Raw genomic sequence first — 13,034 nt, forward strand, 5'->3', positions numbered from 1 at the left:
TGAATTACAGGCACAACAGAAACAGGAAGTAAGAGTGAGAGAAAGTTGTGGTGAAAGAGTACAGCAAGGTTTGCCACCATCCCCTGCCGGAGCCTCGTGGAGCTTTAGGTGTTTTCGCTCAATAAACACTCACAACGCCCGGTCTGGGAATCGAAACCGCGATCCTATGACCGCGAGTCCACTGCCCCAACCACTGGGCCATTGCGCCTCCACTTATGTGGCACTAGCACCACTGCTTTTAACATGACATCAGCATGAGTGTTTTTCATGTGGTACTTGCACTAGTATCAATTCTGATGTGGTGGATGGGTATCTCGGCACCAGATGTTTCAGTCCTTTGTCACATCCTTTGTAAAACTCAGTGTCTTGAGATCGTCCTTCAGTGCTTCATCCCTTGTCTTCCTAGGTCTCCTTCTTCCACAAGTTCCATATATGTGCATGCACACACACACACACCAGAGCATATTCACACAAAAAGATGTACATCTGTATCATCTTCATTTTATGTCCACTTGCCATGCTGGCATGAGTTGAACTGGTCATCATGATTTGAAACAGTTCTCATTTTCAGTTACTGCCATGGAAGAGGAAGAGGAGTACACGTTGCTCATATTATCATGCATTGGATAATGTGGTCTTAGATGCAATGTGCATAAGAATGTGATGGGATGGTCATAACTGGAATTTCTTTGATCATAAATTTACACAACCAGGGTTTTGTAGGGACTGAACAGCAACAGCCTGCAATGAGTGAGCCTTTATGCAGTTGCTTTGCCTTCTTGAAATAGCGACCAACTATTCCTCATCTCACATCCTAACATTCTTATGAAAGGAAAGTTACATTAGAAAATGCAATCCATGAGGTATTAAAAAATAAAAAGACAGGATGGTCACTGCTGGAATAGATTTGATGATAAATCTGCTTAGTCACAGCTAACTGGCATCAACACCAACATCACTACCACTACCAGCATCATCAGCAACTCCACAAGCACCATCACTGCTATTGCCACAGCTACTACCACCACCTCCATCAACAGCAGCATCAATATAATAAAGAAATTGGAAAAGAAGAGAAAATGAGGATTTCCAGATTTCTCTTCTAATATTCAACACAAAGAGAAAAGAGGGAAAAATCACAGGAAATAATGAAATTTGGCCCATTTCTTCCAATTCTTATTCAATTCTATAAACTGCAGCTCGTTTTCTGCAATTGGCTCTGATTTCCAAATTGTAAAACTCCATTTGAATTATCTACTGCTTATTGCATAAGATCAATCATTTACAGATGTATAAATATATAAGATGACTTCCTTTAACTCTGTACAATCACTTCAATTCTTTACATTCTTTTTGATTTCTTTTTCAAAATGTCTTCTCTCTAATTCCACTTATTTAATCAGCAACTACTAAATTATTTGAAGAAATCTGATAAGGTTTTGTTTGAAATTTAATCTATGATTTACTGTTGAACTAATGGGGTACGGGAATTATAATTAAAACAACAACAGCAACAACAACAAATAGCTGAATGGAAATGAATAACAGACGTAAAACTCGAATGTTGATGATGTTGGAGGTGTTGAGAGTGATGGTGGCTGCCAATTTTGATTTGATCTTCTGGGTTTATTTCCCTCTTCACTAAAAACAGCTCACCCTATCATTAGAGATATTATATGCATATATGTGTAAATACAAATATGTGTAGAAATACATATATGTTATTTGCATACTCACATACAGACTTACACACACATGTATATGTATGTATATATATTTATCGTGCACTGACATATACATATGTACACATAATGTGTGTGTGTGTGTGTGTGTGTGTGTGTGTGTGTATTGAAAGTATTTCAAAGAAATATAATTTAAAACATTACCAGTAAAATGTTACTTCCTCTGTTGGAATAGCACAAAAACATGATTTCTATAGTTTGAAGAAATATCGACTGTCTCTTTCTCTCTTCTCATCCGAGATATTTGAAAAGAGCTGGCCTTTCTCTAAAATTGGCTAATCTAATTTTATGATTTCTTTTACTGCTATTTACTCAATATTTACCAATATTTTTCCCTCTCTCTGGAACATTGAATTTTGTATCTGCAGCAGAATTCTCAAAAACTGATGATAACTTCTGTCATTTTATATATATTTTTTAAATTTTTACCCTTGTATCTGTTTGGGACTGGGTGTGTCTTATAGATTAATGGTTAATGTTAAAATCTAGAATCAAAGGCCAACTTGTAGCTCAATATCTGGAAGAAAAACTGTAGGATGAAAGTGTTAGTTAACAAAATGGAGGAAAGTTAGATAAAAGATGGTTATTTCAGTATCTTTGTAATGTGATGTGTAGTATTTCTACAAACAGCTGCAAACAACCACAGTGTTCTCTGTCTGTCTGCCTCTCTCTCGCTCTGTCTGTCTGTCCATCTATGCCATCAATGAGTATCAACAAGAATGTAATAGAAATCAAAGTCATATCTTGGATCTGTTACTTATTATTAAGTCTTTCAGAATGTAGTGTTGCACTAGAGTGGTATTGGAGTGGTTTAAGGATGGCAGTGAAGAGATAGTGAAAAATGATGGTGTTAACAGAAGTTTGTACAATGATAATAAAATGGAAATAGACTGGCAGCGGAGTAACAGTGGAATTGTGGTGGCAATATATTTTGGCCATTTGAGTGGTATTTTATGGCAGTGCTGGTATGGGAGGTAAAGGTGCAGTATAGTGTTAGAAGAATATGAGGAGCAGTGGAGTTGAGGTGATAACAGTAGAGTGAGTCGGTGAAGTAGCAGTAGAAAAATTCTTTTAATGATTAATGATTTAGGCAGACATAGTTGTGTGGTAAGAAGTTTGAATCCTAAGAACATGGTTCCAGGTTCAGTTCCACTGCGTGACACCTTGACCAAGTGTCTTCTACTATAGCCTTGGGTTGACCAAAGCCTCGCGGGTAGATTTAGTAGACAGAAACTGAAATAAGCCCATTGTGTGCGTTTGTCCCCACTACTGTTGGTGTGTTTACACTTTCTACTGAAAGCACAAGGCCTGAAATTTGGGGGAGGGGACTAGTCGATTATATTGACCCCTGTGTTTTACTGGTACTTAATTTATCAAGCTTAAAAGCAAAGTCGACCTCGGCGGAATTTGAACTCATAACATAAAGATAGGCGAAATATTGTTAAGCATTTCATCTGGTATGCTAATGATTCTGCCAGCTTGCTGCCTTAATAATAATGATAATAATATTTATAGAAATAATAATAATAATAATGGTTTCAAATTTTGCCACAAGGGCAGCAATTTTGGGGAAAGGAATAAGTCAATTTCAATGTTTCACCAGTGTTTCACTGGTACTTAATTTATTGACTCCAGAAGAATGAAAAGCAAAGTAAACCTTGGCAGAACTTGAACTCAGAATGTAGCAACAGGTGAAATATCGTTAAGCATTTAATCCAGCATGCTAACAATTCTGCCAGCTCGCCACCATAGTAGTAGTAGTAGTAGTAGTAGTAGTAGTAATTTCTTTTATTATATTTTATTTCTATTTGAATGCATAAATTTATAACTCATTTTTACATTGTTTCATGTAAAAGAGTTGGAGTGTGTCTTTGATTTTGTCCCATAGCTGAAGTTGTTTAGGCATAACACTTGAATACTGTGTAAACTAGAATTCAATTATAACTTATTAATGATGATGATGATAATAATAATGATTTTTTTTTTTTTTTTTTTTGCAGAGGAACAAGCAGCTAATGGAAGGTGTGATAACACCATTAAGTTCCTTAAAGACTGAAAGATGTAAGTTAGAATGCTTCATGTATATTATTTGTACTTTATGCAATGTGCAAGAAAGAACCACTGCAGGTTTGGCAGCTGGTAGCAACCATTTGAAGGATTGGTGAACATTTAGTAGGAGTCCATTTTGGAGAGATACATTAACTTCTTTGACTTTATTTTTATTTCCAGTTATTATGAAATTTCTGTTTCACTACATTTCAAGATAATGGGAGATTTTCTAAGAAATTATAGTATATGGCTTAGTAGTTAATTATGTTAACATTTTTTAATTTGGTAATGATATTATATTTTGTTTCTTCCTTATGCTCAGATGGGGTGGGTGGAAGAAAGCAAGTGCCATAAATGGTAGCTTCTACTTTCCTCTGAGCACTTCTGCAAACCCTCTTACTGACTAATAGATGCATATACAAACCAATGCTAGTTTATTAATCCTTTAACATTCATCAAATGCTTTTTTATCCACATTGTTTTGAATTGATCAGGTGTTATCTTGTAGCCTTGAGATTTCAATTATGTCACTGTATATTTTAGGCTAACATTGTAGGGTTGGTGTGAAAGGCTAGATCAGGCCAGTTTGAATATAAAACAAGAAGAATATTTTGGCTGGATTTGGCAACTTTAAATGCTAAAGGGTTAAATGTTTAAATGTCCAAGAAGAGTTAGTTCATTACGATTATAATTTTCTGAACTAATTGATTTTCTCTTTAGTGATGAAATATGTTAATATTCACATCTATACTACGTTGGACACAGTTTGATCTTTGAGCATCATCAGGTGTCTCATTCATATATATGAACATATTAATGAGTTGGGTTTGGACTTGTACTTGTCTTTATAGCCTTATGGATAAGAATGTTACTGCCATTAGCTTTAGGTATGGTCATGCAAAGAGGGAAAATAAAACTCAAAATATGAAGATATGTATATTTTTATCAATAGTTAGCAAACCTAGTTTGATAAGTGCCAACACACAAAATTCTAGGTCCTTGAGTCATTCTGTAGCTTCTGTTAACTCTTGACCCTTGAGTCACTGTTGCTTCTGCTAAATATTAATAAAAATACCCCATTAGTTTTATAAATACAGGGTCCTAATCTTTGACTCCAGCTGGTATATCTAGTCCAAGGATTTAGTGTTGAAATTTAGTGTTGATTTTAGTGTAGAATTTAGTGTAGATGTAAATAGTAAAATGTTTCATCTCTACAGCTGAGGTTAAAAGAAAAATAATTGCAGTTAGAAATTGCACTTTAGATATTTTAAAATTGAAAATATATTGTTTTGAATAGGTAGTGTTAGGCCAATATCAATTTGAACATGTGTAGGACACATATATATCTACAGTGGAGATTAGTAACGAGAAAAATTATAATCATAATTATTATTAGTAGTTTAGTATAATTTTTTTGTCATTTCAGCTGTGACACTTGTTACAAGAGAACTGACATGATGATAAAGCAATCTTCACACCGTAATTAATAAATAATTAACAATGAAGTAATAAATACTATCTAGATTTTACTGAATTTTATTATGGCTTTATTTTATTTATTTTCACAGCAGCAGGTCTTCTCATGCTGTTTTTTTTTTCTTGAAATACATTAGAAAATTTTTTAATGTTTAGTTATTTTTGTTGCCTCATTTGTGATCCAGAGATCATGGTACATAATATTTATCAATTACAATTATATCAACAACAACAACAACAAAAATAATAAATAAAAAATTTAAATAAAAGACATATCATTGTCTTTGATATTTTGTAGTTGAGTACTTAGTTTATATGTTTGAAGCTGTCTCTTTAAGCTGATTTCTGAAATCTCCTTAGAAAACAATAAGAAAAGCATTGCTCACTGGGTGAGTTTCTCTTTGCTTATGCAATACACCAATTATCATGTCTTTATTTTTTTATATAGTACTACATTGTCCAAAACATCCTTTCCAAACTTTTAAAGAAAAATCATAAAATTATTAAAAATGAAAAAGAAGCAAAACTGAAATCATTTAATAGTAATAACTTTTAAACATTTATAAGAAACATTGAAAGTTATTAAATAGTGAAATGTGAAAATACTTTGATTCGTTCCCTTGCTATGTTGCTGTTGTTGTTTGTTCCTTCTCAAGCCATGCCTGGCTCATAAGGGCCGGTTTTCCAAGGTTCCCCACCTGGATGGGACGCCGGTCCATCGCAGGTGAGCTGTTAGATGCAGGAGGAAAGAGTGAGAGAAAGTTGTGGCGAAAGAGTCAGCAGAAGTTCACCATTACCTTCTGCTGGAGCCACATGGAGCTTAGGTGTTTCACACATAAACACACACATTGCCCGGTCTGAGATTCAAACCCGCAATCCCTCAACCACAAGTTTGCTGCTCTAACCACTAGGCCATATGCCTCCATGTTCCCTTGCTATACACGAACTATATTTCCTTCATTTCTTAAAAATTACAATTATTATAACAATATTGTCATCATGGGGAAGTGAATCTAAGTTTAAAGAGACAAAGACAGGAAATAGGAAGGAGGTGTCTGCAGTGAATGATAATGTTATCTGTGGTGTCTGAGCAAAGGTGTTGAAACTGAACAATAAAAGAAACATTTTATAAAAATTCATTAAAACAGATACTTAAATACTTAGATAAGTTTCAACCAAGATTGACCCAGGCCATAACTTACTTAACAGCACCATCTGGAGAAAACATTTAATGATGCTACATATTTTAGCTTCTACCATCATTTTATATTGATCCAAAGCATTCTTAGAGTTTTGGTGGTTTCTATACAGCTATATTTACTTTATGATGTAATTAAGATTAGTGTTGCGTTTAAAAAAGGCTGAAAGTTTATGTGTTAAACAGGAAGTGTGGGTAAGGGAAGACAATTCTGTGAGTTTTATACTCTATTGTTGGAGTTCTGGACTCTTTGTCAGTGGCCACATAGACTCTTGCGCCAGAAATAAAAACCCTAAATTCCTTATATTCCCTTTCTATCAATGTAAAGACAGAATCTCTACACAAGAAAGAATCAACAAGGAGAATCTTTTTATAGAGAAATTCCAAACACTTCTTAACATACAAACTCCTTGGTGAACATATTGTCTTCTCTCGCCTACCCAGTGAAATACATATAAATTTACTTCTTGTTTCTCTAAGAACAGACATAAACTTCCTGTTGACAAAGAGTCCAGAACTCCAACAAAAGAGTATAAAACTCACAGAATTGTCTTCCCTTACCCACACTTCCTGTTTTGACACCACACTTCCTGTTTAACACATAAACTTTCAGCCTTTTTTAAACACAACACTAATCTTAATTACATGCATCCTAATCTTTCTAACAATTATCTACATGGATTACCATTGAACTTTAAAAGCTCAAAGACAATATAATGTATTGGTATGGTTATTTTTTTATATATTTTTTATATGTTTTATTTTTTTGTAAAAGACATTATTTTCATTTTCCCTCTGCTTGAAAATTTTCCATGCAATAAAAGCCGGTTAGAAATCCTTTTTAATCCTCCTTATACATATCTATATTAAAATATGCTTTCAGTTTAGCATTCTGCCTTATTATTATTATTATTATTTTTTATTTTCCTATATATATATAGTGGGTGGGGGTCTATTTCCCTATTGCAAATTTTATTCTCAGGGTATTAGTCAATTCAAGGCTATTGCAGAAACAGGCTTGTTGAAAGTAATGCATGAAGAGATCAGATCCAGGACCATGTAGTAACAAAGCAAGGACCTTATTCACTTATGCTGCACCTGCACACATAAGTGTTCATAACTGAAATTATATGTTATTAATGTCACCAGTTATTTCATGTCAAACCATATATAATGCAATAATTAAGGTACTGTTATCATATTTAACATGGTGACCATCAAAAATTTATTTAGAAATATTCATATGGCATTGGAATACACAATATAAGGTCAATGTCTGATACTAGCAGTGAGTTATTGGCTGGGTGGTTAAGAAGTATCTTTTACAGCTACATGATTTTGAGTTTAATCTCACCGCACAGGACTTTGGGCAAGTGACTTTTTATCATATCCTTAGGGAACCTCATTGGGGAAACCATACCTGTACATAGCCTTAATCTGTCATGCAGTTTAATGTTATTACCTTGCCTTTTGGGCCTTTAATGGAGTCCATTGTGTTGTAAGCATTCAGTATAGGTCTCTGGCTTGAGAATAACTTCTGTTTCCACCACCAATTTCAGAGGCCCTGATAAGGACCTTGAGCACAGTTCTTCATCCTCTACTTAAATAACAAAAAATTATTTAAAAAAAAAAAAGCCTCATTGAAGACACTTGTCCTAGGTCCCATGCAATGTGGTCTCAGGTTCAGTCCCACTGCACAGCACATTGGACAAGTGTCTTGTATTATAGTCCCAAATCGACCAAATTTTTGTGGGTGGATTTGTAGATGGAAAGAAGCCCATTGTGTGTGCGTGTGTTTGCACCCTTGTCTTGACATCACATGATGACCATAAGTGAACATCACCATCATACAAGCAATGTTGTTTATTTCCAGTTTTCCATGCCTGGTCATAGGAAAATATTACCTTGCTTGGAAACAGTGAAGGCTGGCAACAAAAAGGGCATCTGGCTATAGAAAACCTGCCTCAAAAACATTCCATCTGACCTATGCCAGCATGGAGAAGTGGATGATGATGATGGTTAACAACATACATGTATGACATATGTCTAGTATAATTGTCTATCATAATTGTCTAAATTTCTCTCAAATCACACCTTACTATCCTTATAAATGAATAGTAACCATATTTCTCTCAAATTACACTATGCTATCTTAGAAATGAATAGCTAAGTTACAGGAACGTGAACACACCAACACTGGTTGTCAAGCAGTGGCAGAAGACAAACATACACACACATTCACATAGCAGGCTTTTTCAGTTTCTGTCTACCAAATCCACTTAGAAGGCTTTGGTCAACACAAGGCTATAGTAGAAGACACTTGCCCAAGATGCCACAAAGTGGGATGAACCCACAACCATGTGTAGTCAGGAAGGAAAATTCTTACCACACAGCTATGCCTGCATGAGTAACTTAAGTAGGAAATCCTACTATGACTAGACAAGACTTGTTCAGTTTTAAGATATGTGGGGTTAAAGATAAGAAAAATATCTGAAAAATATTGTTTTCTAGCAGTGGTCTCTAATGATGCCTGTATGCCAAAGATATCAAACAGTTTCTTTACTTTTCCTTTTTATAAAACTCAAACGATGTCACAGGTTTTTCTATAGTATTTTTTTCTTATTTAATTATATTTGCCTATATTTTTGATTTTAATGCAGATACTGCTCTGAAGTTGAATTATTTTCAAGCTTCTATGATATGAAAAACTTTTGAGACAATGTTAAATTGTTCATTTTAATTTCCTGACTTAAAGAAGTAGTAATTCAAAACTCATAAGCAACATATAAAATAGAAGAGTATAGTGGTGTTCGTGTGTCTCACATTTCTCCTTTGTAGACACTCTTTCATTCTCCATTCAATTTTATTTCTTTTATTATAATCATGTCTCACACTTTTTCTTCTCCCTTAAATACATTTTCTCTTGATGGTACATCACTTACAACCTACTAAGATACAATTAAGCTATCATATTCCTCATTAGTTCCTCTTTTGTTCTTTCTTTTAGTTTTTCTTTCTTTCTTCTTATCTTTCTATCTTTGGCATTTCCCTCCCTTTTTCATACGTTTTCCTTGTATTTCCTTTCTATCCTTCATTCATATTTCTTTTCCCCTCTATCCGTCTCCTTCATTCTCTTTCTTTTCTTTGGCTCAGACACTGTTTTTACTGTCTCTAGCTTGTATTTTATACCTGTTTTATTTATTTATTTAATGTCAGAATATTAATTTTTAGAAGCCACACTTTCACCAAATGTTCATTATTATTTCAACCTGAATAGTTTTTTTAAATGAGTTAGTATTTTGTTTTGAATAAGTAGCAATTAATGAGTATCCAGTTGAGCATATGCATGAGAAATGTGTGTTTGTGAATGTACACAGACATACACACACACACACACACACACACACCCACACACACACACATTGTTTTTGTGAGAGATGAGTGAGAAAGATCATGTATGTGAGTTTGAAAGAGAGAGTGAGAGAGAGAGAAGAGAGAGAGAAAGAGAACAAGAAAGGAGATTTAAAGAGAGAGAGAGAATGAGGTGGATAGATAGATAGATAGACAGACAGACAAAATGATAGAAAGATAGATAGACAGACAGACAGAGAAAGAGGAGAAAGTGAGGTGAAGAGAGAGGAAAAGATTTGAAGAGAAGGAGAGACAGAGAGAGAAAAGAGGTTTCAGAGAGAGAGAGAGAGAGAGAGAGACAGACAGACAGAAATGGAAAGAGAGAGAAAAGAGGTTTCAGAGAGAGAGAGAGAGAGAGAGAGAGAGACAGACAGACAGAAATGGAAAGAGAGAGAGAAATAGTTTCATCATCATCATTATCATTTAATATCTATTTTCTATGCTGGCATGGGTTGGACGGCTTGACAAGAGCTGGCGAGCCAGGTCATTGCACCAAACTCTGCTGTCGGTTTTGGCATGGTTTTTATGGCTGGATGTTCTTTCTAATATCAACCACTTTACAGATTGGTCTGGGTGCTTTTCACCTGGCACCAGCTCTGGCAAGGTCTGTTTTGACATGGTTTTATGACTGGATGCTTTTTCTAATGCCAACCACTTTAAAAAATTGGGCTGGGTGCTTTTTATGTGACACCAGCACTGAGATGCTACAAAATCATAATGTACTTTAGAATGCTTTTGTACTTTCCTCTAACACACTTATTCAATTATCTGGGTTTTATTTTTCTCCTGTTATCACTATGTTACAGCTCTTAGTCTATCTCCATCACTTTTCTTGACTCCTTCCTATTTTACCTCAGAAAACTTGGGGTTTTCTGTTGATACATTATTCAGGGATACATCTGGACTCTCATGCCAAATTCAATAATGGCAGCATTGTTTCAAGACAGATGCAAATAATCACAGGCAGTGAGTTGGCAGGAATGTTCAAACACTGGAAAAAGTGTTTTGTGATATTTTCTTTGAGTTCAAATCCTGCCACAGTCAACTTTGCTTTTCTTCCTTTTGGGGTTAATAAGATAAAATACTAGTCAAGTTTTAGAACCAGTGGTATCACTTGATATCCTCATCTCAGAATTATTGACCTTGTGCCTAAATCAGGAACCATTATAAAAGTTGTTGAAGTTGCTGTTGTTGTTTAATCCTGGGTCAGCTCTGATCCAGTGAACCTATGATCAAAGACATTCTTACTGTGACCATCCCATCTTATTTTCAGGCATAGAATATCCAGGGCCCCATTAGCCTATGCGTCCTTTTGTTGTCGTTGTTTCTTGGCTTTAGATCAACATTGATCCAGCAGAATTAAAAGAAGTGTATCAGAGACCAAGCCATCTTTTGCTCTCTGTGCAGGGAACTCAGCAACACAATATCCAGCGTGCTGTTTCCAAGATGGTAGGCAGTGATTTAAAGGAAATTTAGCTGTTATTTGTTGCAGGACAAACATTATGATGCTCTTTTCTTTCATGAGACAGCGTGATGTATATAAAGAGAAATTTGGCTGCTATTTCTGGCAGGTTGAACAACCATATAGGGTCTTCCTGTGGGAAGAAGGGTGTGATCAAATCTTTGAATGGAAGCATGCCAAATACCAGAACCTTTTGCAGAATTGCAGCAAGAAAGGATGGCAGTCATGACTGTTCCCAGTCAAAGTTGTCCAGTTAGTATGGAGAATGCTTAAAGCCATTGGAATAAGAGAAAAAGAGCAAAATGTAGCTGCAGGATGAAAGGCAGCAGAAAGAGCCTCTTACCAGTTCAACCTGAATCCAACAGACCTATAATCAAAGAATTTCCAACCATGACCATTCCAGCTTTTAATCAGACACAATGTATCTAGTGTCCTAAAACTTATTCAGTGAATCTGTTTTTTAGAGAGAATTTTGAGAGAGATTTAGCTGCTATTTCTAGCAATTCGATTGATCATGTAAAGACTGCCTGTTATTGTTTAATCACAAGTTATTATTTAACCACAAGACGGCTTGTTATTGTTTACCCAGCAGATCTATAACAAAGACATTCTTGCTTGGACCATCCTGTCTTTAGTTCAAACTTAGCATATCAAGAACTATCTTATGTTATCTGCTATATCCTCTTTTGAAGAACAGTAAAGTGTATGTTGAGAGAGATTTCGCTGCTGTTTCTAGCATGTCCTGAAACCACATAATCTCATGTACTGCTAGTGTTAAAGTGCAATGTCTATGTATGTAAGGTACATTGGCTTGGTAAACTCCTGCAGGCAATGCGCTGAAATACTTGTTATAAAGAGTACTCAGTGCATTGTTATGTATTTTTAACAATGTATTTACAGCAGGTTGTTTGTGCTGCAGTAACGGAATGGGCTGTAATTGATTTGTCAAAAGTCTGCCAAAACATCACTTGTGTATACATATCTAAACACACACACACACACACACACACACACACAAAAGTAACTATGTGCACACATATATATATTTATACACACTAATTGCTTCATATATAAGCACACTTCCCATACATATACATGTACACAAATATGTAGACACATTTACAAATACACAAATGAAAATACACACACAACACTGCATATGTTACTTTGTATGTACTAATTCAGATATATAGCTTGGCTCAAATGAATATAAACATATTTTCTATATGATTTTCATATGAATATTTCTAATTTAGGTACCTGGCCAGCTGTTTTAAAGGAAGGATGTTAGTCGATGCCATCAACTCCTGTACTTGACTGGTATCTTATTTTATTGACCTTAGAAAGATTAAAGGCATAGTTGATCTCCATGGGATTTGAACTCAGAAAAGAAAACGCCAGATGAAGATACCACAAAGATTTTTTTCTGTCACTCTAACTATTCTGCCAACTTGTCTTCTTGGGCTTATATGAATAATAATATTTAGAGAGTGCTAAAACAGATTTGTCAGAAATACAGGACTGCCATTGTGTAGAGACACAACAAGCTGGAGTTAAATATGCATGAATATGAGTTGTTTGGGTGTTAATTGAAAAGGCTTACATAATGATAGATAGATAGATAGATAGATAGATAGATAGATAGATATGGAGAGAGATATATATAGATATGGGGATATATATATATATATATATA

The 13,034-nt window shown here is 34.9% G+C and overlaps 1 protein-coding gene across 2 annotated transcripts in view; it reads left to right on the plus strand.

The window, feature by feature from the left end:
- LOC106867321 (rap guanine nucleotide exchange factor 4) overlaps nucleotides 1-13,034 on the plus strand; it is a 481,528-nt gene that overhangs the window by 405,161 nt on the left and 63,333 nt on the right. Inside the window, exons 5-6 of one of the 2 annotated variants that reach the window (XM_052967311.1) lie at nucleotides 3,743-3,803; nucleotides 5,218-5,330. In XM_052967311.1, coding sequence (XP_052823271.1) covers nucleotides 3,743-3,803; nucleotides 5,218-5,249 — 93 coding nt within the window. In that variant the 3' untranslated portion in view covers nucleotides 5,250-5,330. Of the gene's footprint in view, nucleotides 1-3,742; nucleotides 3,804-5,217; nucleotides 5,331-13,034 lie in introns of those variants that run through there. The other variant, XM_052967309.1, reaches the window with a different exon arrangement.

This window comes from Octopus bimaculoides, chromosome 4 (genome assembly GCF_001194135.2).
Source record: "Octopus bimaculoides isolate UCB-OBI-ISO-001 chromosome 4, ASM119413v2, whole genome shotgun sequence".
In the NCBI taxonomy this organism is placed as follows: domain Eukaryota; kingdom Metazoa; phylum Mollusca; class Cephalopoda; order Octopoda; family Octopodidae; genus Octopus; species Octopus bimaculoides.